Source organism: Anopheles stephensi, chromosome 2 (genome assembly GCF_013141755.1).
Source record: "Anopheles stephensi strain Indian chromosome 2, UCI_ANSTEP_V1.0, whole genome shotgun sequence".
NCBI lineage: Eukaryota > Metazoa > Arthropoda > Insecta > Diptera > Culicidae > Anopheles > Anopheles stephensi.
The window spans coordinates 79,019,951-79,044,780 of record NC_050202.1 but is presented as its reverse complement, the minus strand read 5'-3'; the positions used below and the strand labels follow the sequence as shown (position 1 = coordinate 79,044,780).

At 47.8% G+C, this 24,830-nt stretch overlaps 6 protein-coding genes and 6 non-coding genes across 12 annotated transcripts; 5 read left to right on the top strand and 7 right to left on the bottom strand.

Annotated features, from left to right (window-relative positions):
• The first annotated feature begins 577 nt into the window (after positions 1-577).
• LOC118505408 (L-dopachrome tautomerase yellow-f2-like) lies at positions 578-3,309 on the top strand. Its single transcript, XM_036041157.1, has 4 exons — positions 578-1,173; positions 1,250-1,355; positions 2,172-2,830; positions 2,904-3,309. Exons 1-4 carry the CDS (start codon positions 859-861, stop codon positions 3,198-3,200), a joined length of 1,377 nt encoding a protein of 458 aa, XP_035897050.1. The 5' UTR covers positions 578-858; the 3' UTR covers positions 3,201-3,309.
• Positions 3,310-3,402: 93 nt separating this feature from the next.
• Positions 3,403-5,584, top strand: LOC118505410 (L-dopachrome tautomerase yellow-f2-like). The gene is made up of 5 exons (XM_036041159.1): positions 3,403-3,681; positions 3,757-4,007; positions 4,295-4,867; positions 4,940-5,131; positions 5,212-5,584. The coding sequence occupies exons 1-5, from the start codon at positions 3,540-3,542 to the stop codon at positions 5,359-5,361; spliced, it is 1,308 nt and encodes a 435-aa protein (XP_035897052.1). The 5' UTR covers positions 3,403-3,539; the 3' UTR covers positions 5,362-5,584.
• On the top strand, positions 5,398-7,152 carry LOC118505411 (L-dopachrome tautomerase yellow-f-like). Its single transcript, XM_036041160.1, has 3 exons — positions 5,398-5,738; positions 5,817-6,055; positions 6,120-7,152. Exons 1-3 carry the CDS (start codon positions 5,606-5,608, stop codon positions 7,032-7,034), a joined length of 1,287 nt encoding a protein of 428 aa, XP_035897053.1. The 5' UTR covers positions 5,398-5,605; the 3' UTR covers positions 7,035-7,152.
• LOC118505409 (gustatory and odorant receptor 22-like) lies at positions 7,152-8,656 on the bottom strand. Its single transcript, XM_036041158.1, has 2 exons — positions 7,358-8,656; positions 7,152-7,292 (listed from the first exon to the last, which is right to left on the bottom strand). The coding sequence occupies exons 1-2, from the start codon at positions 8,597-8,599 to the stop codon at positions 7,176-7,178; spliced, it is 1,359 nt and encodes a 452-aa protein (XP_035897051.1). The 5' UTR covers positions 8,600-8,656; the 3' UTR covers positions 7,152-7,175.
• Positions 8,657-8,712: 56 nt separating this feature from the next.
• Positions 8,713-10,382, bottom strand: LOC118505414 (putative hydroxypyruvate isomerase). The gene is made up of 4 exons (XM_036041163.1): positions 9,862-10,382; positions 9,665-9,776; positions 9,194-9,369; positions 8,713-9,121 (listed from the first exon to the last, which is right to left on the bottom strand). Exons 1-4 carry the CDS (start codon positions 10,067-10,069, stop codon positions 8,808-8,810), a joined length of 810 nt encoding a protein of 269 aa, XP_035897056.1. The 5' UTR covers positions 10,070-10,382; the 3' UTR covers positions 8,713-8,807.
• Positions 9,431-9,501, bottom strand: Trnag-gcc. The gene has a single exon. It is a non-coding gene; the product is annotated as a tRNA-Gly (tRNA).
• A 1,307-nt stretch (positions 10,383-11,689) lies between the features above and the next one.
• Trnai-aau lies at positions 11,690-11,763 on the bottom strand. The gene has a single exon. It is a non-coding gene; the product is annotated as a tRNA-Ile (tRNA).
• A 1,689-nt stretch (positions 11,764-13,452) lies between these two features.
• Positions 13,453-13,526, bottom strand: Trnai-aau. Its single transcript has one exon. It is a non-coding gene; the product is annotated as a tRNA-Ile (tRNA).
• Positions 13,527-14,317: 791 nt separating this feature from the next.
• Positions 14,318-14,390, top strand: Trnak-cuu. Its single transcript has one exon. It is a non-coding gene; the product is annotated as a tRNA-Lys (tRNA).
• A 456-nt stretch (positions 14,391-14,846) lies between these two features.
• On the bottom strand, positions 14,847-14,917 carry Trnag-gcc. The gene has a single exon. It is a non-coding gene; the product is annotated as a tRNA-Gly (tRNA).
• A 676-nt stretch (positions 14,918-15,593) lies between these two features.
• Positions 15,594-15,665, top strand: Trnam-cau. Its single transcript has one exon. It is a non-coding gene; the product is annotated as a tRNA-Met (tRNA).
• Positions 15,666-18,687: 3,022 nt separating this feature from the next.
• LOC118505407 (neprilysin-4) lies at positions 18,688-23,333 on the bottom strand. The gene has a single exon (XM_036041155.1). The coding sequence runs from the start codon at positions 22,396-22,398 to the stop codon at positions 19,432-19,434; it is 2,967 nt and encodes a 988-aa protein (XP_035897048.1). The 5' UTR covers positions 22,399-23,333; the 3' UTR covers positions 18,688-19,431.
• Positions 23,334-24,830: the final 1,497 nt, after the last annotated feature.

Genomic DNA, 24,830 nt, shown 5'->3' with positions numbered 1-24,830 from the left:
AAATTGCATAAATCAAACAGGTCTTTTAAATGACTACATAGCCGTTACAAGATGTAATGAGCTCTGTTGAAATCCCAACCAAGCATGTCTAGTTTTTTTCTAAGAATAAAATTGAATCGTGCAAGCTAAACATTACATGTCCTCAGCATCTTCAGTACCAAGCGGGTTCTTATCAACGTACCATTTTCTGAATGTCCATCCCTTATTCTGGTGCCCGAAATATTCGAATAATGGTGATTCGTTGTTAGAATACAGCACAGTATGCTAATGCTCTGGTGTAAAAGGTGAAAGATCAAGCACTCCAGAGTTCTTCAGTTTTGGTAAGAATCAGTTGAGGCGTGGAGCATCTTCTTAACAACAGGTTGTTGACCAGCAATTTATTCCTTCCTCGCCAAATCCACCCTACCTGGCGCAGGTAGAACTCTAAGAAAGAAACGTTTAGAAATTAAACAAACGAAGAAAGACTGCTCACAACAGATTCGACCCATGTCACTTGAACAAAACTGTAGATAGGCAGAAATGCAGAAAGAGTGAAGGAGCACTCGAGATAATAAAAATGAAAGAGGGAGAACAAATAGCCGGGAACCGGTCCAGCTTAAGCGAAGATTCATGAGATTAAAGACACAGCGAAAAAAAAAAATCTTCCAACACGAACTCTATTTATTCGACTACCAAGACGCACAGCATCATTTGTGAAGTGTGATCGTCACCGATCGGTCACAGCGTGAAAGTCGGCTGGGTGCTTCCAGTAGTGACACGGGTGGTAGTAGCAGCAGCAGTAGCTGCCGGATCAAGTGGAAAGATTTGTGGTGACCAGTGTTAGTCGTCTGTTCATCCACAGACAACAAGGACCTAAGAATGGCTCGTGTGTTTCTTGCACTCCTTCTGGCCACCATTGTGGCCCTGACCAACGGCCAGGTAGACGAGGTACTAAAATGGCAGAAGGTCGAGTACGATGTGCCGGCGGAAGTGTTGCAACGCGAGAATGGCTACATACCGATCGGAAACATTCCGATGGGTGCCGTACATCACAAGAACCGAGTGTTTGTGGCCGTGGCGCGCCGTCGCTGGGGAATCCCGTCCACGCTAAACGTGGTCGACATTTCGCCACCCTTCCCCAACACGAACGTCGTCCTGAAGCCGTACCCTAACTTTGCTCTGAACGAGCTTCGGGTAAGTGTGGTGTTGATGGTGCATTTGTTGTGTGCGAAGGTCCTGTAAATCACTTTCTTTCTTTCGCTGCTTCCAGGCGGATCTGCAACCCGACGAGAACCGTATCGTTACGGTTTACCGTCCACGTGTCGATCGCTGCGACCGGCTGTGGTTTGTCGACACGGGCATGATGGAAATCCCCGGTAAGTTTCAAAATGCTAGGCACGGAAGCGTACATGCACCCATGGATGGAGCAATAGGTGGGAAAATTTGCCCCAATTTACTACGCCGGCATTCGTTATCAAGTTGTTTAGGTTCAAAACGTTGAACTGGGCTCTCCCGAAAGGTCACAATAATCAACGCACACCCCGTAGACAACAACGCTCCAACCTAAAATGGGCGTAAAAAGACAGTGGGGTTGCTTTTTTTTTTTGCCACCACCATCTGTTTTGATGATGCTGCACTAAGATTGGCTTTCTGGACGTTCTTTTCCACCGAATCGTACGTTATTTCCCGCAAAACATGATCATAGGTGGCAGTGTTTGGTGCGGAAACCGGTTACCCGCTTTATCACGTCGGGCGACCGGTTTTCGAATCGAACAGGTTCGAGACGTGTGAACGATGAGTGATTCCTCGCGTCTTGGCGGGTCTCTGCGGTTTGGAAAACAAACAAAGTCTGGTCAAGGTTAGAGCGCCTGCCTGTGTGTCACCGGGCTGGAAAGTTTGGGATGTCCTTGTAGGATTACCATTTTGGCAGTGACAATTCCTTACCTTGAGGTTGTCTCAGTGGCATGAGTAATCCGGATGGTATAATTGAATCTCAAGGATATTGCCATATCACTACTCTAGCTGTCCGTTTCGACACGCTTTCAATGCATTTCTATTTCAATTCAGAATCGTATGTAAATGCCCATTCTTACAAAAGAAGCTTCAGCAACAGGTGAACATTAATCAGGCTTAGATGTCTCACTGCCGTGCATAAATTAGTAGCTTGTCACATTGTCCCGTTTCGATTGCAGGCAATTTCACCATCGTACAAAGGCCCTCGGTGTGGTCGATCGATCTTACAACCAATCAGCCGATCCATCGCTTCGAAATCCCGAAGGAAGCGGTCGAAACCGGGTACGGCCTAACGTCCATCACGCTCGATGTCGATCCGACGGACTGCGAGAAGGTGTTCGTGTACATTTCCGACCTGCAAACGTACCGCATGGTAGTGTACGATTATGCGAACCGACGGGCCTGGCGCTTCCTGCACAACTACTTCTTCCTGAACCCGGTCGAGGGTGACTACAACATCCAGGGCATCAACTTTGCCTGGGACGATGGCATCTTCTCGATCGCGCTCGGCAATCCGGACCCGGTCACCAAGTTCCGCACCGCCTACTTCCACGCCCTGTCGAGCAACTCCGAGTTTACCGTGTCGACGGAAGTGCTGCGCAACGAGACGGCATCCCAGCGTTCCTGGCACGGTACCGACTTCAAGCTGCTGGGATACCGTGGCAGCAAGTCACAGTCGAGCATACACGCGTTCGACCGGGAAACGGGTGTCATCTTCTTCGCCCTGATCCAGCAGAACGCCATCCTCTGCTGGGACTCGAACAAACCGTTCGCACCGCAAAACATGGCGATCGTGTACAAGAACGATCGCGACATCGTTTATCCCAACGATCTGTCGGTAAGTGGTGGTGGCTTGGCGGGGTCTGACCGGTGGGTTTCCTAATCCTGATGTTTTTTTTTTCTCCCTGTAGATCGATCAAAACGGTTACGTGTGGTTCATGACGAACTCCATCATCAAGCTGCTGTACGCCCAGCTGAATCTGGACGAGTTCAACTTCTTCGTGTGGCGGGCCAACATTAAGCAGATCATCAAGGGTACCGTATGCGACCCGGCCAACCCGCCGAACGTGCAGTCCGGCCAGCGGTTTGGAGACGAGTACAACAATGATCGCGTAACGTTCTACGAGTTCAAGGACAAGCACGGACCGGGCGGTGGTCCGTACGGTGGCTGGGGGCACGGTCCGAGTCGCCCCGGTCGACGACCGTGAAACGGGTTCGAGCCGGTCTCACTACCACTAGCTAAGGCCCCACGGGTCCCTCTGTCCCCAGAATCAGAGAGCATCAAATAAACGACGTCTGGTTTGTTTTTTTCCGCAACTATCGCTTACAAAATCCCTGTACCGCTCTTAATGTGGAACGGTTGTGGTGGTGGCCATAAATACATTGCACTATTTGCAATCCACCCCACAAAACCACCACCACAGAAGAAGGAAAAGAATGTTAAATCAATAATGATGGGGCCGCGAAAACCGGTTCAGTGCAAACGAAACCGTGCCCACGGCTAGTGTGCTGCGAGCCAGAACGTACCGTGCTGCATCCGAGACAAGATGTGCGAGAAAGGAACGTCCGCGCTGTCGTGCGTCATATTGGTCGTAACGGTGGCTTTGGGTCAGTTGGTTCAGGCGGACGAGTTCGAGGAAGTGTTTCGCTGGAAGCTGCTTGACTTTAACAATACCGACACACACGAAGGTAGTAGCGTCGGGGACAGTGTCCTTCCGAACAAGGTGCTTTATTCGATTTTCCGTTAACCCACGTTAACTGCAGATGGAGTTTTCTTCCCGGAAGTGCTGGATGATGTACCGGATGCGATGGTGGCACTGAATGAAAGCTTCGCACCCTACCACAACCTGCCGATGGGCGTGACGCATCATAAGGGGCGAGTGTTTATCACCGTGCCAAGGCGTCGTACCGGCATTCCGTCCACGCTGAACGTTATCGTGCTGGATCAGGTGCCGGAAGGTGAAAAATCGCCCAAATTGGTTGCGTATCCAACGGCGCTGACGAATCAGCTAAGGGTAAGACAACAACCAAAGGGGTGGCAAAAGGATGCATTTGTGTGGTGGAACTTGCTCAAGTGAAGAAGGATTTTTTTGTGGTGTTGTTGCTGTTACGCACGGCAGCACGGCTCATGATTTAATGACTTCGCAACAAACTGGTTCCATGATCGTTTCCGCCTTTTGAAAAAGTTTTTTTTAGAACGTAATACTGTTGTTTTTTTTCCTGAGCCCCCAAATTGACTCTCCTGCGGTGCAAACTACTTCAAAACGTCTCTCGCTATTTTCCCACCCTCGTTTCAATGTAGAGCCCTTACCTGCCGGACGCTAAGAAGCTCATTTCGGTGTATCGCACCCGTGTGGACCGTTGCGATCGTATGTGGTTCGTCGATACGGGATATCTCGAATATCCCGGCCACAGGAAGCAGGTGCAGCGCCCCGCACTGTGGATCATCGATTTGCTGCAGGATCGAAAGGTACGTCAGTTCGAAATACCGGAATCGATCGTGGCGGAAGGGCACGGTATGGCCAGCGTAACTATCGACTCCTCTAGCGACGACTGCGAGGGTGCGTACGCGTACATACCCGACCTGGCCCACTATCGGCTGTACGTGTACGGATTCCGGGAAAACCGGATGTGGAAGTTTCAGCACGAGTTCCTCTCGTTCGATCCGCGCATGACCGGGTTCAGTGTGGCTGGGGTACGGTTTCGGTGGAACGACGGTATCTTCTCGCTAGCGATGGGCGCGCAAATATCCGAACAGGAGGGCCGAACGGTGTACTTCCATGCGATGGCCAGCACGTCCGAGTATCGGACCAGTTCGCGCGTGCTGCAGAATGAAACGCTTGCGAGCGTCGGAGGGTACGATCATCTGTTTACGGTAGGGCACTCAGTTTAAACCATTATCGTTCCTCCATATTCTCACAACAAGCCGTCTTTCTACGTCTTTTAGCACGTTGGTGAGCGGGGAATTAGAACGCAATGCACCATTCACCAGTACGATCCGCAGACGGGTGTGCTGTTCTACGCGGAGGTCAACCGTAACGCGATCGGGTGCTGGAACTCTGCCCAAAGCTTTGAGCCCGAAAACCATGGCATCGTTCAGCTGGACAATAAGAACTTTATCTACCCATCCGATATGACCGTAAGGCACAACGGCTTTAAGCATCGGTACTTACCAACTAACTAGCTAACTAACCAACACTACTCCCGTACTCCTGACAGCTCGACAGCGATGGTGACCTGTGGGTCATGACGAACGGACTGCCAAGGTGGCTGTACGCAACGCTCGACGCTGATGACTATAATTTCCGCGTGTGGCGGCAAAAACCGGCCAAGGCAATCGCAGGAACAATCTGTGCACCCGGTGCATAATGGGGCCCTTGCAAAACACTCTATAAACACTTCATCATTCACTGTATTGGTTAGGGGCTGGATCGGTCGGTGTTCGGATCAGTGATTAACGATCTTGCGATCGGTTGTGATAGTGACTTCCCAGTGTCGATCGAACCGTTGGGATTGATGGTAACGGGCAGCACTGTTCCTTAACCGGAGCTCTCATCGTGTGTGGTTGAATAAATTTTATTTGAAAAACTAACATTCACTGTAGTGATCTTAAATGGATGAGGTACGGTTCCTTGGGATCGCGCTCTTGTGTGCGTTACTCGTGTTTGGTGGAAATGGGACCGAGTTTGAGAAAGTATTCGAATGGAAGCAGATGTCTTACCGTGACCTTCCAGATCTAAGTAAAGGCAGGTGTTACACAATGTGTGTGTGTGTGGGAGAAAGACTGTTCTTAGTACAGCGTTGTGATTCTTTTCCCCGTCCAGCCAACACTCCAATTTTATTTCCTCGAGCGCAAGGAGATACGGAGAATGAAACGTTCCAGGCGTACGGTAACATCCCGATGGGTGCAACGCATCACAAAAACCGTTTGTTCATCACCATACCGCGTCGAAGACCGGGCGTTCCGGCCACACTGAACGTGATCGATCTGACAAAAGTGTCGCGCGGTGATCGTAGCCCACCCTTGCAAGCCTATCCTACCTATCCGATCAATGAGCTGCAGGTTGTGTCCCACAACATTCCAGTTAGGTGTGGACGATAGATTTCAACTTCTTCCGTTCTTTCAGCCACAATATGCACCGGACTTGAGGCGGCTAGTTTCGGTGTATCGCACCAAGGTGGATGCCTGCGAACGGTTATGGTTTGTCGATACGGGCATGCTAGAGTATCCGAACAATCGACGGCAGCTGCAACGTCCTCAGGTGTGGATCATCGATCTGAAGCGTGATCAGCTCGTGCAACGGTACACCGTTCCGGAATCGATCGTTCGGGAAGGGGTCGGTATGGCCAGCATCACCGTGGACGTAGAGCCAACCGATTGTGCGGGAGCGTTCGCCTACATTCCGGATCTGGTGGCAAATGCTATCCACGTGTACAGTCTGCGGGACAACGATATGTGGTCGTTTAACCATTCATCGTTCGCGTACGATCGAACTCGGACCACGTTTAATGTGGCCGGCCAGAGGTTCGAGTGGGACGATGGTGTGTTTTCGATAGCGATCGGACAGAATGACACCGTCGCCCGGTCGAAGCTGGTCTACTACCATCCAATGGTCAGCACGACCGAGTTCGGGACGTTTACGAATGTGCTGCAGAGCAAACGGATCGCACAGTCCGGCTACTACGACGGATTGTTCGAGGCGTTGGGTGAGCGGGGACCGAATACGCAGTCCACCATGCACCATTACGATCCACGCACCGGGGTACTGTTCTATGCCGAGGTAAACCGGAACTCGATCGGATGCTGGAACACGAATCAAATCTTCGATGCGGACAATCACGCGGTCGTGCATCTGGATAACCGGGAGCTCATCTATCCGACCGATTTGACGAGTGACTCCGACGGTATGCTGTGGGTGTTGACAAACAGCTTGCCGGTATGGATCTATTCGCGACTCAATGAAAGTGAGTACAACTTCCGGTTATGGCGACAGGATCCAGCGGTGGCGATCCGTGGTACAAAGTGTGATAATGTGGTTTAGAAAGTGTTCAAGTGTTTCTAATGACTTTTATTTGGTTTTATGTAGAAGAAAGAAGGCATGTGAAGGGATAAATTACAAAATAAAAGAGAGAATAATATAGCATAGCAATACACCATAAGGATTTTGGACGACTAATCTGTCTTACTGCTTTTGCAAGAGCTTTACATTTTCGATAATCTCCGCCGGAATTTGTTGTGAGATGAGTGACAGCTTAAATTGCAACAGTACGATCAAGTAGATGGCGATCGTAGCAATGCTCTGCAAAGACACATCCTGTAAATAATATTTTCATAACAACCAAGAACGTATCTTCACATCCTTACCGAGGTGAGCAGTTCCCGATTGACTTCCGCGTACCCTTTGAGGCTTACGATGGCCGGATTCATCTCGATCGCCTGTATGAACAGATCGATCTCCTTCTGCGTCGGTTGGTCCACCTTCAGCAGGTTGATGCTGAGCAGCGTGTCCTGCACGCCTTGCGCCACCTGCAGCGTTGCATTGTGCGAACAGTCGCAGAAGATGAACAGCAGCGTGGAGCAGTACACCGTGTCCACGATGAGACCGATTTCCTTGAACGAAAATCCAAACCCATGGTCAATAATCTCCGACAGTGCGCCGTAGATTGCGACCGTGATGTTGACGAACATAAACAAACAGTACGTCGAGTAGGTGCGGGCGTAAGCGTTCCCAAGGGCCTGCAACAGTTCGCTCAGGTTGAGCCACAGGAATCGATACCGCGAGATCATCGCGGCCGTACACTCGATCGCCACATCCTGCCGGAAGCAGCGTGACAGACTGCTGGAGGCGACACGGATGCCGCGACTGTTGATGTACCACAGCGCACTGTTCATGTTGAGCATCGTGATGATGTGATAGTAGGCGGAGGTGTGCCACAGGGCAAAGCCCTCCAGCAGAAAGCTGAGCGAGAGCAGAAACACGATCGCACACACGAGACACCCGATCGAGAAGAACACGATCAGCATCTTGAGGTGGGGAAACTGGAGCGATGTGCCGGTGACGCGGTAGTAGCGCACCTGGAACGCACCCCACATCGTCTTGTAGATGGCGACCTGGCCCGCCACACCCCAGCCGACGAACGGTATCCAGAAGTGTGGTACGAGAAAGATGACGAACAGTATGCCGTAGATGTACTCGTCGAACTTGGTCGTCGTCTGGAACACCTTGATGCGTTCGTACCCCACCACCAGCACGATCACGGTGGACACTATGTAGAAGCAGAACGCGTAGATGGATGCAGCCGACCGCCAGCTGAACGTGATGCGGCCCGGCACCGAGCGTGTGATCGGCATGACTGCCAGCCCACGGAACAGCACCAACAGCAGCTTGTGGTCGCGGTAAAATTGGTCGTGCGTTTCGCACGTATCGCCGTCGGCCGAGTTAAGCTGGGCGCGGATCGCTCGCTCCTTGGCCCGCTGAATCAGCTCCGGATCCATCGTACCGTTGATCATGCGCTCGTCCTTGGACGTGTCCCAGACGGCGCCCATTTCACGACGGAGCAGCGCGTACCCAAGCGAATCATCGAACTCACTTTCCTTGATAACCATCTCTTAAACCGTTCTCTGGATTTTGTTCAAATGCCCGATAGAGACTATCGTTTCGCTGCTCTTCATCCGTGCTCGGTTTTTATATGGACGCTAATCGCTTAATAATGAAACACTTTTACCCAAAGTACACCCGGTCCCGTCTATTTGATCACATTTCTTATGCATAATGTTGACATCGCTTGACCCACCACCCTGGGGGCATTCAAAGTCACTGCCAGTAGCCAAAGTCACGCAACCAGCGAAGTCCTTCGACTGTACCGGCCATCGGGCGATACTCGCACCCAACCCACCCATCAGCGTACCGGCCTTCGGTCGCCAATACTTCCAGGACGTATCGGAAGTTTAGTTCACCCGCACTGTCCGGTTCGTTTCGGCCCGGCACCTGGGCCAGCTGTACGTGACCGATGTAGGACGCCAGCGCACGGATGCTGTTCGAGATGTCGCCTCGAATGTGCTGCGCGTGGTAGAGGTCTAGCATTAGCTTCACGTTCGAACTGCCGACGGCGGTGATCATCTGTACAGCTGAAAAGTAATTGAAAAAGGGGTAAAATTAATAGATTTTTAAGGGAAGTAGGAAGCTAGTAAGTGTCTTACCCTTATCGTAACAGGCGAGGTAATATCCAGGCACGGCATATTTGTTGATGGGTTCGATTACACCGACAATGTTGTTCCGTTCAAGGATCGGTGCTGCGACTCGCAGATTAGCAAGGTAGGTCCGGTCGTGTACTTCCGTTGCCGGGCCGTCCAACTTACCCGCCATTATGTGTATTCTGTCGTGAACGGTGTTACAAAAGAATTAGTGGGGAACGATAGCAGTAAAAAAGTCTTCATTGCATCGGCCGGGAATCGAACCCGGGCCGCCCGCGTGGCAGGCGAGCATTCTACCACTGAACCACCGATGCTTCGTGAGAGGAGGGCACTCTACACTTTACTGCTCCGTAACCCCTAAAACCAACCCCTGTTCCAAGTTACAATGCATCTCAAAGTCACCCTTGTTATCAACCCTCGCGATGCAATGCCAAACGGGAATGCAAATACAAACAGTACTATCGCTCGAGCACTTACTTCCCACAACCGACAGCCTTGGCGTATTCAACGGTACGTTCGAGATTTACAAGAAACTCCGACTCCCAGCCAGGCAGCGCGGCACATCCAAACTGACCGCCTGGTACATCGCCTAAAGAACCGTGGAACATTTAGCAAACGCGCGTCTATGCTCGTCTACATCTCGCTTCGAATATCAATCACAAACAAACACCTACCCAACGCAATGTTCATAAGAATTTGTTTCAATCCAGTTTCTTTTTGTACCGCCACCAACGATTCTAGCGCAACTTCCGACGGTGGAAACGGTCCTTCAACCCCATCGAAACCGGCCGATTTTGCGGCACGGTACCGGTCGAGAAATGAGCCAGCCTCCAGGAACATGAAATTCAAATTCGCACAAAATCTTAGCGCCACCCCTGTCATCGTGCGCACGTCGTTTTGGGTGGTCAGTTTTTTGGCACGAAAAGTTCACACAGGAGATCGCCACACTTCGTCACTCTTATCAGTGGATGATATGGCAGAGCGGCACCCGAAAACCACCACTTTGTTTGGCTTCCTGTCAATCAAATGCTCAACAGTTCATGAAATTAATTAACCCCCGGTTGGTTTATGAGGCAAACAAAAAACTTGGTCACAAAACCGCAGAGAAACAAAACTACGTTGCTGCTGTGGGTGGCCAGCTGTGGGGATAATGCTGCGAATGGTCAGCTGTGTTTGACGTATGCATGAACACTTGACCTGGGGGTTGGATGGCAAGCGTTTTATGCCTGTCTGAAGTGTATCGCTTTTTTATCGAATATAATACGCTTTTGGATAAATTATGGCATTGAAGTTGGCATTTTTTTAATGTCAAAAGATCACTTAAATGAAATCTTTAAAAAAAATTTGTTGTTAACTAAATTTATTCAAAGTTCTGCCTGAATGACAGCCCCAATCATGTTCACGTAAGCATTTGCGATTCATTTGTATCACGCTTCAATTTATCTAAACGAGCGGAATGAACATCTTGCAAAATGGGGGAGTGGGAGATGCAGTTCATTCCATTCAAAAATAGCTTCACCATGCAGCTCCATCGCTAAGGGGGTATGCTACTATCGGGTTTTACATTTAAGAAAGCTGCCTCCCTAGGGGAGACGCACATTTCGTTTTCGATTTCTTTGCAATTCCCGTCAGTAGATTCTGAACATGATTATGAGACTCAACTATCATTTTAAAAAGTTCAAAACTATTTTCAGGATTCTTGTTGGTCAAAGACACAAGATTTTATTTGAAGTTTATTTTTTATCAATCTCTATTTTTCATATAAAGTTTTGTTTAGACTAATATGTTACACCGTGTTGTGAACATTTAAGTTACTCATGGTCTTATCTACCAAAGAAGCAACCTGATGTTACGCACACGCACACTACTGATGACACTTTAATTTCATGGATAAGTAACCACAGGGACAACATGGGCCACATTAAACGATCTATCGAGATGAATAATGGTCCGTTAAAGAACGGCAAACATAAAGTTGCATCGTTTTTGGTCTAAAGAAGACGCAACACGTGCAAAGACCAGGTAGTAGTTGGATATAATTTGCGGTTTGTTGAACACCGTTTGGCCAGGAAATGGCAAGCCAATGTAGTCAAATGCATTCATACAGCGAGGTACACACAGCTACATGACGGAAAACTCCAAAGATTGGTTGACAAACCATCCCCGGTGGGGGAATTTCCCTCTCCCAAAACCGCACGCCAGCTGTCGGCGATGCGTTAAGTAATTAGCGAAGGGTTATTAAAGATTGACATTTGTTCGACGCATAAGCGCATAAGTGATGCATTCTAGCTGTAGTGAATCTTTCCGACTTGCGCGGAAATAGCCAGGCATGGTGATGTGTGGTAAGAGAAATTGTTCATTAAATTGTAGTCGTAAATAATTAACCTGTCTGGTCAAATTTCATGTACAATAGTGCAAGTCAAATGAGAATACATAAAAATAGTGCTTGCCACATAATCTAGCAGGTGATAGTATGTAGTAACAGCAGCAAAAAGAGATGGATGGCTCCAGAGAGGATCGAACTCACGACCTTCGCGTTATTAGCACGACGCTCTAACCAGCTGAGCTATGGAGCCAGTACACTTGCTCCAACTTCATGCCAATTCATACACACTTTACAACGGCCATGTTAACTATTTCTTTGCTAAACTGGCAAATACCAGGAGCGCATGTTCCAGCATACTCGGTGTGCCTGAAACATATCGAGCATGAATAGGTTCATTGTTGACAACATCGTCTGTTCTTTGCTCGCCAAATCATACTTTCCTTTCTGTGACGTTGGTTTTAGTTTGCATATTAAGTATTTCAATTTTACTAACACAAATATTTAAAAATATTATTGGATAATACAGTAGAGGGGTTTGGATTTGAATTATGAGATTTGAAGTCAGTTTCCTATGTATTTTGGCACATGAAACACCGGAGTCGGAAATCGAAATGTATATTAAAATATTTTTTTCTGTCAGATTACATTTGAATATATTATATCCGAATGTACAAAAGGCACCTTTTTGACTTCGATGTTGAAAGACGTTTTGTTCCATTTACTTTCGACTGCTGATCCTAGAAAAAAAATCCAAACACTTGTTCTCCTGCTTTAAACATAATCTTCCTTCATAACTGCCCCTAGTGGAGAAATAAATTAATTCATCAAAGCTTGTCAACACGTTCATAATTATTCTACCTTTCCAATTCATGTTGCTGACCCCTTCTTCAAATCTTTGTTGAGTAATTTATACAGCCAGAATTTATTAATACCTCTTCCGGTACACGGAGAGCACACGGGCCTCTTGCAGAGTTCCTTCAATATTGTTTTGTCAGCAATAGCTCTAACGGGAGGAAAATTTATAGTTGGTTCCCAAACAAATTAATGATTTTTATGTTCATTTCTTCGATTCCTGACTGCGGGACCCGAAAGAGAAGGACGGAAAGGGTGTGCGACTAGAGGGTTTGTGCCTTCAAATGTAGCGTAGGATTTAAACATTAACGGAATGGTTGTTTACATCGTTTAACCTATGCACAAAAGGTGATCGTAGGCAGAGGTTTACATGATGGCCGAGAGGATGTGTGATAAGAATTTTAATGAAGCGCCGTGAAATGGACAACATATTGACAGAGAGAAAGTCTATTAACCAGTGGAAATCTTACTCTCGCAGGTTGATACAATACGTAGGAAGCGTATAAGGGGGAGGGGGGGGGGGTGGATGGTTTGTGCACCACCCTCATGGTAGAAAGCAAACGTGAAAGAAATCAATTAAACATTTTGTCAACACGACCAAGGGAGAAGAACGTGAAGATGATGAAAACTTTATGCTTACCGGAAATACAGTCTTGACTTTGTTTCGTTCTCCGTATGAGGCTCTGGTGCCAGAACGTTTTGACGAAGTGTTTCCGGCCCTTCGCGTTCGATAGTGTGGAGCGTGCCAAGAATTATCTAAACAGGGCGGGACCGAGCTGCAGCGGCAGAGAAAAGTCGGAAAATGCACAAAAAGGAATGGGGAGCTCGCGGACTGTTGCGGATCGGCAGCATGCGAATGTGTTTGCCATTTTAAAAAGAAGAAGAAATGCAACTTAAACAATCTGGTGCGTTTACTTTTAGAATAAAATCTATGCAGTCATGTAAAGGAAAAAGTTATATCTCTAATGGCAATGAACGATGAAATTGGAAATAGGAGTGATATTTCTATGTGAAAGCATAGTAAGAAGCAGTTTATCTTAAAAACGGAAGTTAACATGTTTGTTCCATTTTGCAAAAAACACTTCGTTGGCTCCAGAGAGGATCGAACTCACGACCTTCGCGTTATTAGCACGACGCTCTAACCAGCTGAGCTATGGAGCCATGTCGAAAAATGCAGCTAAAATAACTATACAAGTATAGGCAACATACAAGCTGTTTAGCTTTCACATACAATTCATGAGTTCAACAATCAATACTCTGGAAAAGATCGAAAAGATAAAAAAAAGAAAGGAAAAAGGTGTGTAACGGAGGGTTACCTGGAATGGTACAGAAAATAAAGGATGAGGATAATTCTTTCTCCAGGTTTGTTCCTTTTGTCAGGTTCGTTCCTTTCAATTTAGAGGCGAATGAAGTCTTAAAGACCCAAAGCCTCTATAAATAAACGAAAAAAAAAAGTTCCTTTCAACAAGTTCGTTCCTTTTGTCAGGTTCATTCCTTTTATGCAGGCTCGTTTTCTTCGACAGATTCGTTGGTTTTCCATGAACCTGGAAAGTTCAAAGTTTCGAACCTAGTCGCGAATGATCCTAATGAGGAACGGAGCGAACCTGTAACGTAATAATATTTAAACTGGATAGATTTAACAAAAAATTTCATCTTCTAAAAAACTAAAACAATAGGCAATGAGACAAAGAAATTCTACGAAACAACTATAACCTATGTTATATAAGACAGATCACTTAATTTTCGGCATTGATTAATAGGGGAAAAATGTATGAAAATGTTGGTGAAGTCATAGCACAATTAGATCAGCAATAATAAAATCTTCATTCATCTTTTATGGCCAAATTTTAATTTGTTATTTTTAGTAAGCTCAAACAGAATGAAAATCGCATGTAACACATTGAGCTGCACAATATGTTTATATTGTATATTTGGAACCCTCATGACACACAGCCCGGCTAGCTCAGTCGGTAGAGCATGAGACTCTTAATCTCAGGGTCGTGGGTTCGAGCCCCACGTTGGGCGCAGGGATCTTTTTTTTGTGAATAGTAAGTATATGTTTTCTACTATATGTGTCTCTAGTAATTATATCACTACAATTATTTGTATGGATTATGTAGCTTAACCATAATTAACACAATCGTGTCTAAGAGTTTGGCCTAATCGTTTTTATTAAAAAAAACAATGCGCGTATATGATACAGGATTATACATGCAGTGCCAATCAATAAGGTTAAGCAGGAAACTCCTGTATTTTTCTAGGTTACGTCATCATAGATCCAGATGATATAAAATATAAAAGTATTGTATCGCAGGCTTTATAAAGCTCAACACTCTGTGTCAAATATACTAATAAACCCCAATCTGAAATTTGTAACACATAAGTAAAGTATAATTATTCACCATATATTGAGGAGTATTAGTATTAATTGCCCCCTGTTTTAACTTTTACAATGAAGAATTCATCAAAAAACAACTTCGATGCATCGGCCGGGAATCGAACCCGGGCCGCCCGCGTGGCAGGCGAGCATTCTACCACTGAACCACCGATGCTTGTTGAAAGGGGAGCAGGTTTGTCTTAATAATTTATGCCAACAGTACCAAGACGATTTATTAAATGTGGATTAATTATTATGTCAGAAGTACATGTTCTTCATTGTTCGTAACTATCTAGTGCACCAGTTTGCCATAAAACTAGTGTAACAACAAATATGTCATCTCATTGTTGTACTCGATTTCCTTAAAGAACAGGGTAGCAGAAAATAGTTCCGGAATGTCACCTCAGATAGCAAGGCGTTATTGTAAAACATTATTCACAGTATCATCGCCTGTACAGTGTGGAAAACAGTATTACTCCGAGCGTGGAAAACACCGAGTATGAATAATTACAAGTGGGGGAATAATTAGTCTCGGGGTCTCGTTAAAGCCAATATTAAACACTCAATATAGCTAAAACACTTTACAGTAAGAAGGACGGTGGTTCGTAAACAATTCAAAGGTGCGGTGAGGGGCATGTTCGGATGATGACGATTACTAAAGCAATGTCGTATTCACGGCACTTGTTGTTACGAAGGACAAAATGTAATGCAGTTTAAACACATTTAAATTTGTTCATATGGAAAAGCATTTTTATGTCGTATATTTTGGAACGGTTTGCTACAGTAGGTAAATCAGCGATAACAAACGGATGACCTTTATATTAGGCTTTAAGATTCCTCTCGGCATCAAGAGCAGAGTGGCGCAGTGGAAGCGTGCTGGGCCCATAACCCAGAGGTCCGTAGATCGAAACTACGTTCTGCTATCGTGATTCCTTTTTGTTGTGCTAGTCCGTATTTTTGTTTGCCACTGCAATCTTACTATGGATGCCCGTTCCGGAATCAGGCATTTGCTTAATACATCTAAATCGGAGGTAGATTCGAAATTTTGATCAGGTTGAGCACATCCCTATTCAGTACCAGTTTTTTAAAGCGCTTTCCACCCAAATCGTTTCAACGAAAAGGTGTCCTGTCTAATTTCATTTCACGATTCCATTCCAATTTCCAGAATTCCAAAAGAGGCGAATGAAGTCTCATTATACAGAGGTCCAAAGCCTTTATAAATAAACGATATAAATATGTTCCTTTTCAATCAACCTGCCAGTTCCGCTCCGTTCAGTTCCGTTCCTTTTTCGGAACTTTCACTTCCCTAAAACACTGTCTTACCCCTATCTAAACCCTGTGTAAACCCTGTCGAACGTAAGTCAGTCGCTTGTTACACATAACAATTGCTAATACATAATTTTGGAGGAATCACATAAAGTATGTTGAAATTGTTCAAATTATCCTTTAACGCTTACAATTCAAACACATCCATCAATCTTTCTATTGTTCGCACACATCCCGTGCCATCGTTCGACATTATGGCTGAAATCATTGCAAATGCCCACTGGTGTTAGCTTTACGTTTTACTACAGGCTGAAATAAAGATCCGCTTCCTCCTGCCAAGGACCGTTGATCTAAGCCCATTTCGAAACAAACACCAATCAAACGGTGGCAAAGCAGTGCTGAAGAAGATTTATGATGCACTATGAGTTGGGCAAAATCCGGTCTAACCAACGATCGTGAGAACGCGCCAAAATGCCGCGATGCCCATTTTACTGGGATTGTGTTTCCATGTCCTTTGGGCAGTTCTGGAGTACACAAGTTTACCGTGAGTACCAGCCTGTCGAAGCGTACTTTTGTTCGAGTTGGCTAAGCGTTCGAAGACTGCCCGGGACGAAATAAGGCAAGAATTAAAAGCAGCTCAAGAGAACGAAACATTTGCCAACTAACGGGACGTGATTGTGCCTCGGTAATGTATAAATTATCACCTGGGCCCACCAGTATCGTTGATGGGGCGGGCGGAAATGTACTTGGCATTCCGCTAAACCGTTTATGTCAGGGGTATAAAACATCCCCAAACACTCCTAAGACTACCGCCTGGGTTTTGTCACCGACAACTGTGTACAGGTGGTTCCGTAAATGTATCTTCGCTACCCGTATTACGGGAACACTGGCGGTCTCCCAAAAGGCGCTGCTGTCGCCACAACCTCTGAAAACCCATGCCATCTAGGGTTGGTTGAACGTATAAGGAAACTGCGAGCAAAGGGTGTCCCCCAGGAAAGTGGGAGACATGGACTTCACCCTCCGTAACCTCACACACCGCTCGACACGTTTCGCTCGTTACATCCATTGTTGTGAAGCTGCACACAAACACATCCACGCTGCTACTGGTTCCTTCCGCCATTACGACGGTATCCATTTCCGAACGGCACTGCACAGGGCTCGAGGCAGGTGCCGTGCAGGTCTTCCTCAGCGAAGAATTGTTCTTTGCGAACGGGTTTATTTAATTTCTATCCACCTTATGCCGCGCACACTGTTTAATATTCTAATTCCAAAACCATCGAGGTTTGTTTCCTGTTTGTACTTCCTCCCGTACTATCCGCTGCAGTAAAGCCAATGCTGGGGCCCTTATCTCATCGTTTGATGTACAGTAGCTGGTGGTATTGTGTGGAGACGTTGTTGTATCCGAATTGCTTGTAGAGGATGCATAATTAGTGCTTGTCTTTACTTATTCAAAACTCTTCCCTGGTGTTTGCAACGTATATCCTTTCATATTGTGCATACGGGTGCAATTTCATCAAGTTGAGCGAGTACTCAAAGATCGCGAATTTAAACTCGATTTAGCAGCTGTTATCGAGATTCGTTAATATAGAAAATAATTGAGGAAAAATCGTGCTTCCTTTATCCAGTTTTATAAGTTTTTTTTTCTCATATGCATTGGCATTACAGAATTGTTATTCCAAATTCAATAACCCTCGCCATTTCCGTCAGCATCCGACATTTAAATGAGCAAGATTGAGACAAATTGAGATGTGTGCAAATAATTGCCTGCTTTCATCCTGCTACAATCTGGACATGAACGGCGGGAACGACTTGTTGCTTTTCATCGTCGGCCATTTATCACTTCGTCTGCAAGAATTTAATCACCCAAACAGTCACATGGTTCGAAGATTTCTATCCCAAATTACCACACACCGGTCGTCGGAACTGATCGCGGGAAGTGAAGACTGCTTGACTGATCGCGCCTTACTCCAACCGGGCCTAGACATGATGGGCTAGAGGTGGACGTCGCTCGCTAAGAACACTTCCGTTATTTTAGTGTCTGAAAAAGATGACCGTTGTCTAAAATTAGAACAACATTTCGATCGAAAGTTAGGCAAGCAACCACCACCACGGTACATACAACATGCAACTGCTGGCGGAATGCTCGCATTCGGGTTGCCGGTTCGTTGCTTCCGTAATCGGTTTGTTGCCATCGGTTGGGTGTGTGGACCAACCAACCGACCGACGGTGGTGGTTATAAACTATTTGCTAACACCAACCATCCAAGCCACGCACGGGAAACACTTGGTTGGACGCTAATTCCGTCGTGTGCATCCGGTCCAAGTGCGTTTCAGTACACACACACACACACACGCATGACTAAGGTTGACACTAAGGCAGTTCACCACGCGTACGCACAGGTTTTGGAGGTTATTTCTGGACATCGGTAAGTGACTTCGCGTGGAGCAAGTTGCAATGGAGTGGAATAAATTCCTCCCTCGCCCATGTTCTGTGACTGTGCATTGAGCCAAGCTCGAAACGGTTCGGTTGAATGTGTAGCACATCGTGGTACGAACAGCGGACTAAGAAAACTTCTTCCTGAACAAGATACCGCAATGCTTGCAAATCAATGGAACGGAATAGTGATATCTTAATCAGCCTAATATGGTGTCCATGTAAGAAGTAAATTTGAAGCATCGATTGTGTCCGTTTAACATTTGTTTTATTGCATGCATTGAGATGTGGAAAGCACTTCTTCTGGTGGTTCTAGCGGGGTTCAGGTACTTAAGACGAACTGTAAATATTAGAATGCACAGTTTAGTTTCGGGAGTGGAAGAAATGCTTTAAGGGATCGCCGTTGAGCATGTGGACCCGATGAATGATGATAGCATGAACGAATCCCTTCACACCCTCTGTCCCCGCGTCGGTCGGTAAGGTGTGCTTAATCTAATCGTTTAACTACCTCGCTGATCTTGCTGAACCATTCTTCCTCTGAAGTGCGGATCGTGTGTACCACTGTCGGAACGAAACGATTCGACCCTGGGCGAAATTGATCTACGGCAGATAAATTGGATAACAGTCGCGGCTAGCAGGGGAGCAAGATGTCGCCCGGGCAATCGTTCGAGTGGATCCTCCGGCGGGTTTGGAATTGATTTCAATTAAATAGTGACTTATGGTGACGATGGCAAGCAGTGAGCGTAGCTTCGCGAGGCTTTATTCCACACGGCGGCAAGTCTTCACGTGCAAGTGCGTTCGGTGCGCGTTCGATCGTTCGATCGTAACGAATCACGCAATATTGTAAACGGATCGCGCTCGCATTTCAGTGATGTTGGACCCCGTCCGCACGCTACTCGCCTGACTGTTGATGAACCTCACTCGAATTGCCACCTCTTAAATAGGGCTTATTTACAGCGCGCATTCATTCACCCGTGACCCACCCGGTCGCTACCAAACGCTACACTTGTCGGCCGGATTCATGAAGCTTCCCACCGGGCAGTTATATTCGCGCGCAAAGTCCTCCGAATTGGACAGTGTCCCTATGACCCGGAACCTTCCCGGGCTGTGGACCGCTGTTTTGAGCTTGTTCCGGGTCGCTTCCGGGCGCATCGCACCGCACCAAATTTGGGCGAAATTAAGAAAAAATAGTTGCGTCCGGGTGACGTTCAGCCCGGGCAGTGTTTCCGCCTCCAGCACACGGCGGTCCGTTTGGGCCGCGAGCCATTTGTTGTAGGCAAGGAAGGCTTGCTTGATACCGCCGTTGTCGGCAATGTTTTCGCCCTGCGTATTTTCCCCGTCCAGCTGCACACCGACCTCGTCGATCGTGTACCGACTGTACTGCTGCACCAGACAGGCAGCCCGCTCGTGGAACGCCTCGATCGCCTGATCGCTCCACCAGCGGTACAGATTGCCGTCGCGATCGAACAGTCGCCCCTTGTCGTCGAACCCGTGCGTCAGCTCGTGCCCAATCACGACCCCTATGCCACCGTAGTTGATGGCCTTCGGTAGATGGCGGTGGTAGAACGGTGGCTGCAAAATGCCGGCCGGGAACATGATCTGGTTCTTGTTTCTGCTGTAGTACGCATTGACCACCGCCGGTGCCGTATGCCAGGCCGTCTTATTCACCGGCTGGCCGAGCTTCTCCTGATCGGTGCGCCGTATGTGGCTGAGCACGTTCAGCGTGTTCTCGAAGTATCGGTCCGGGTGGATCTGGAGCGTGGCGTAGCGCGCATTGAGCTGGCTCGTATCGAGAATAAAGTCCGGATAGCCGATGCGTAAGGACATGGCGTTCACCTTCTGCTCGGCTAGCCGCCGTGTTGGCGCATCAATCCAGCTAGTGCGGTCGAGAATTTCGCGGAACGCGTCCTGCAGCTCATGCGTCATCGTGAGCGTGTCTCGCTTGCTGTTCTCGTCAAAGTAGCGCCGCACGAACATAGCGCCCACCGCCATGCCCATGTTGGCGTTCACCTGCGTAACACAGTTCTTCCAGCGGGGCGGGTTCCGTTCACGCCCGAACAGTGCGTTCGAGAAGCGCTGCTTTGCGCCGAGAAAGCGATCGTCCAGATTGTTGATACGGTGCCGCACAAAGCGCCACAGCAGATAGTTGGCCACGATGCGTGGCTCCGTCTGGTTGAGCAGCTCCACCAGCTCGCGCATGTAGCCCATCGCAAACATCACGACAAAGGCCGACCCATTGACTGGCCGCTCCGTTACGATCGTCAGGTAGCGCGTCCAGTCTATTTCAGGCACCTCTTCGTGCAGCTGTTCCAGGATCAGCTTGCGGTACAGCGTGGACACGTTGTTACGCTCCTCCGGCGTACTGGTGATGTTGGCCAGCTGCGTTTCAAAGTCGATCATCTCATCCGTTGCCGCCCGCGCTGTGTCGGCCGGCACACCGAGCAATCCGATCACCTCCACCATAAACTGGCGGTACGCTTCCAGATATTTCCGATTGCCTGGCTGCAGGTAGTAGTCACGCGTCGGCAGGCCCAGCGAAGTTTGATCGAACTGCACGATGTTCTCGTCCGAGTTCTTAATATCCGGGCCAACCCATTCGACGATCAGCACGTCATTGTTGTAGCGCCGCAGCGCTGCCGTAAGATTGAGCCAATCGAAGTTCGCCTCGTCCCAGGTGTCCGGTTCGAGCACGGGCCAGCCACCGAGACTGTGCAGCAGTGTGCGCAACGGTTCCAATCCGCGTTGCTCAATTAGAGCGTAGTTCATACACGACACGAACAGATGACGCGCCTTCATTTCGGCATCATCGTTGATAAGTAGCTCACGCTTGCGGACGCGCTTTACTTGCGCTGAGCGTATGATAAGCTTATTTTGCACAGCACGCCGGGAACGGTTCTGATCGGCGCGGCCACGCTTTCGTACGCGATGCAGTTTTTCTGCGGCTGTGATCGTGTCTTGCAACAGATCGGTCGTTCCAGCCACCGTAACCGAGGCTGTTGTGGTTGTAGCCCTTTTGCCAAGCTGTGGCGATCGTACGGTCGACAGCGCATTTTCCACATCGTGCAGCCCCGCCGGTTCACCCTCGAGCAGCAGGTTTTTCAGCACCAAATCGAGACTCTCGCGCAACAGCTCGAATGTGTCTAGGGCGGCTTTGTCTTTGGGTATCGGATTCACTCGATCCCAGTTACCGCACGCGTACTGGTAGAAATCATCACACGGATCAGCGTGCGGATCCATGTACTGCTTCATGATCTGCACCTGGGCGGCCCGAACACTCGCCGGACTGCTTCGATCATCGTTGATCCAAGCCAAAGACTTTCGGACGCGTCGTCGCTCGGGCTCGGCACCAGTGGCAGGTGGGGACTGCCGTTGGTTAAGATTTAAAGGCGGCTCGCCCAAGCAATCAGCGGGCAGGATACGTCGCTCGGAAGGAATGAAGGAAGTCCTCACGATACCCCGCAACAGTCCCCGATCCTCCGTATCGATGCTTTCACCGGGTCCCTTTTCGGGTATGGGTTGACAGCGACGCTCAACGTCACCGGACTGCTCCTCCGCCCAGTCGATCTCCTCCGGTAGGTGGTTGGCCGCCAGCTGCTCCTCGGTAAAGTAGCCAATCTCGCCGCTTCCACCGAGAATGCTCATCGGGTCAGCCAGCTGGCTGCTGAGTCTAACCGATCCAACCACCTGAAACCGAGATAACAGCAGAAACAGCAAACCGATCGGAAGCATCGCTGCCGGTATTACGAACAGGATCTTCACGAACCTGTACCCTGGGCACCAGTGCAGGCGGCCCGTGCGCTGGTCGATGCCAAGTGTACAGCCACCGCTGTCCTCACTGCTGTCCGGCATGCACGACCTCATCGACGACAACAGTCCCTTATCGTGCTTGGCTAGCGGTGATGTATCGGGCCCTACTTCCGTTGCACTTTTGATGCCGCTGCTAGCGTGACACCTCATCGCACACTGCTCATTTGCACATTTGAAGTCTGGACAGTGAAATGCTCCACTGGAACACACGAGTCCGATGTGGCCACGGCACACGGTCTTCCTCCCTCCGCGTTGCTTCCGTTAGCTAATTCTCCTTGCACAGATCGAAAACACGCACCACCACGTATTCCGCGAAGTGAGTTTTACTGACTATTTGATGGTACTGCTACACTACTCAGCTGGTAGTATAATATCTCCAGCATCCGAACACATGCGGGGAACTTCTGGCAAGCGTGAAAAACGAATGTGTCAGCACTCACTCGCTATCGCGTTGCAATTGACGCCGATTAACGGCCACGGGCACCTGTTTTGCCTGTGCGATACGGTCACACATGTGATAGTGGTTCTCCAGAATCATAATACGCTCCGGAATAATTGTGAGTGCTCGTGATCCTCTCTGACAGGGAGATGACTGTTTTGTTGCTGGCACTGCAGCCGGTTTCGCTGGAGAGATGCTGGCTTGGAGATGCTGTGGTTTGTGTTGGTGTGGTCCGGGATAGGACCACAGCTGAGGGCGATCCGCCAGCGATGGGAGAAATAATATCAACAATTCAACAATAACAAACACACTTCGCCCATCCGACCGTCGCTAGGGAAGGGAAAGTGATGCTGCGGGACATGACACACAGGGGGGATGTGTGATGATACGATTTTAATGATCAGTTTGAATCACGTCAAAACCATACATTTTCTCCTATACACTTTTAGGATTGCAGCGATCGATGCGTAACGGCGACGTATTTGTTTCTGTTTAGGTGACTGTTTAGGAGCAGTATGTTGTAACGCGAGTCCGCCTTTTCGCGAGCCGTGGCAACCATTAAAAGCACAGAGTCACTGTCGCCGCTCTGAGAACGTTCTGTTCTTGATTCGAAATCCTCTGTCGTTTTTTCAGCACTAACACCAGCACAGGAACGGGGCCACTGGTTCCTAAACGTGTATGGTGGCCCGTTTCTGAGTGCCACATATCTCCGTTGCCCGTTTTGCGCTGCGCGTTGTTGTTTGATTGAGACTAATTTAAATCAATTTCAAAAGCAACATTCGCCAAATGACGCCCGTTTGGCTGAGCAGCGCTTTCCTTGCTGGGCGGTGTACTGAAGTAAAAATGATAACGCGTCATCAGAAGACGCGTGGCGTGCGGTGTCATCATGTGTGCCGATTCACAAAACCTGTAACAGGTTCGGCTGGTGGAACGGGAACTCACCATGATGGTTAGTGGAATTATTGAATTTTATGTCAGTTATCGGTAGCCCCGATTTAGTTGGGGGATGATTATTTTTAAATAATGATTTATTTACAAGTCCCTTCCCTGTTTACAGGCCAGTACCAAGTGCAATGAAGGCATAAAATATGTGGATAAGGAAATCATCTGATGCATCACACACAGAGAGATGGGACAATGTGTGTGAACCGAATACTGTGAATCGAACATTCGTATGTAAAGACGGCAGTATAGTATATGGTCCAGTGGTAGGTCATCTGAGCACCCTTCGGATGGCTACGGGACTCTGGTTCGTTTCCGGGATTGGGGTATTTTTGCCAAGTCTTTTGCAATTTTTTGTTTACCTTTTGTAAGCGCAATTTATTTAGTTAATCTCTAAGAAGATTAAGAAGAAGGTTAAGGAGCAAATAAAGCGACAGTTTAGCATGAAATCTAGTATATTTTATAATATAATATATTATATCTAGCTTGTTATACCTTTATGCATTTTAACTTCTAATTTTTAATATCATCTTTATTTCACTGTCCTCAAGAAAAACGTACGATCTTTGTGAATGGAAGTTTAAATTAACATGCGACGAGCGTGTTCGGATGCAATTATACCTGCAATAGACAAACCTCTCCCCCCCCCCCCCCCCCCCCCCATACGTCCTTTCGTAATGCAGTACGCACCTTGCAGTGGTCGCGCACGGTGATTACGTAAAGCAGAAACAATAGTTTCGCCATCTATTAATAGTACATCCTTACCGAGCGGCGTGCGCCCCACGATTTGTGGAGGGAGCAAGTGCTTCGCTATTTTGTGAATTATCTGCACGTTTGGTACGCTGAAACAATGCCAATTGCTTCTGCTGCTCGGAATATTCTGTTGGTGGTGAAACAGATTCCACAATGGTGGTAATAAATTTGCCCCAGCCAAACGCTGACTGCTGCAGGCAAAACACGCGTCTACCGGTTGACACTTTAACGAGCAAACAGGAAGAAATACACGATCACCGGATCACCCTTAGAGAGTGAGAGACAACGAGACTCGTCTTATTTGTTTCCTTTTTGAATCGTCATGTTTAATGTGCAACCAATTTCAGATTTATAGTTTCACTTGCACGGAATGCGGATATTGAAATTAGCTTCGTGTTGGTTGTCTTAGTTGATCGGGCGTAGAGGTTATGGCATGGACAAATGCTTA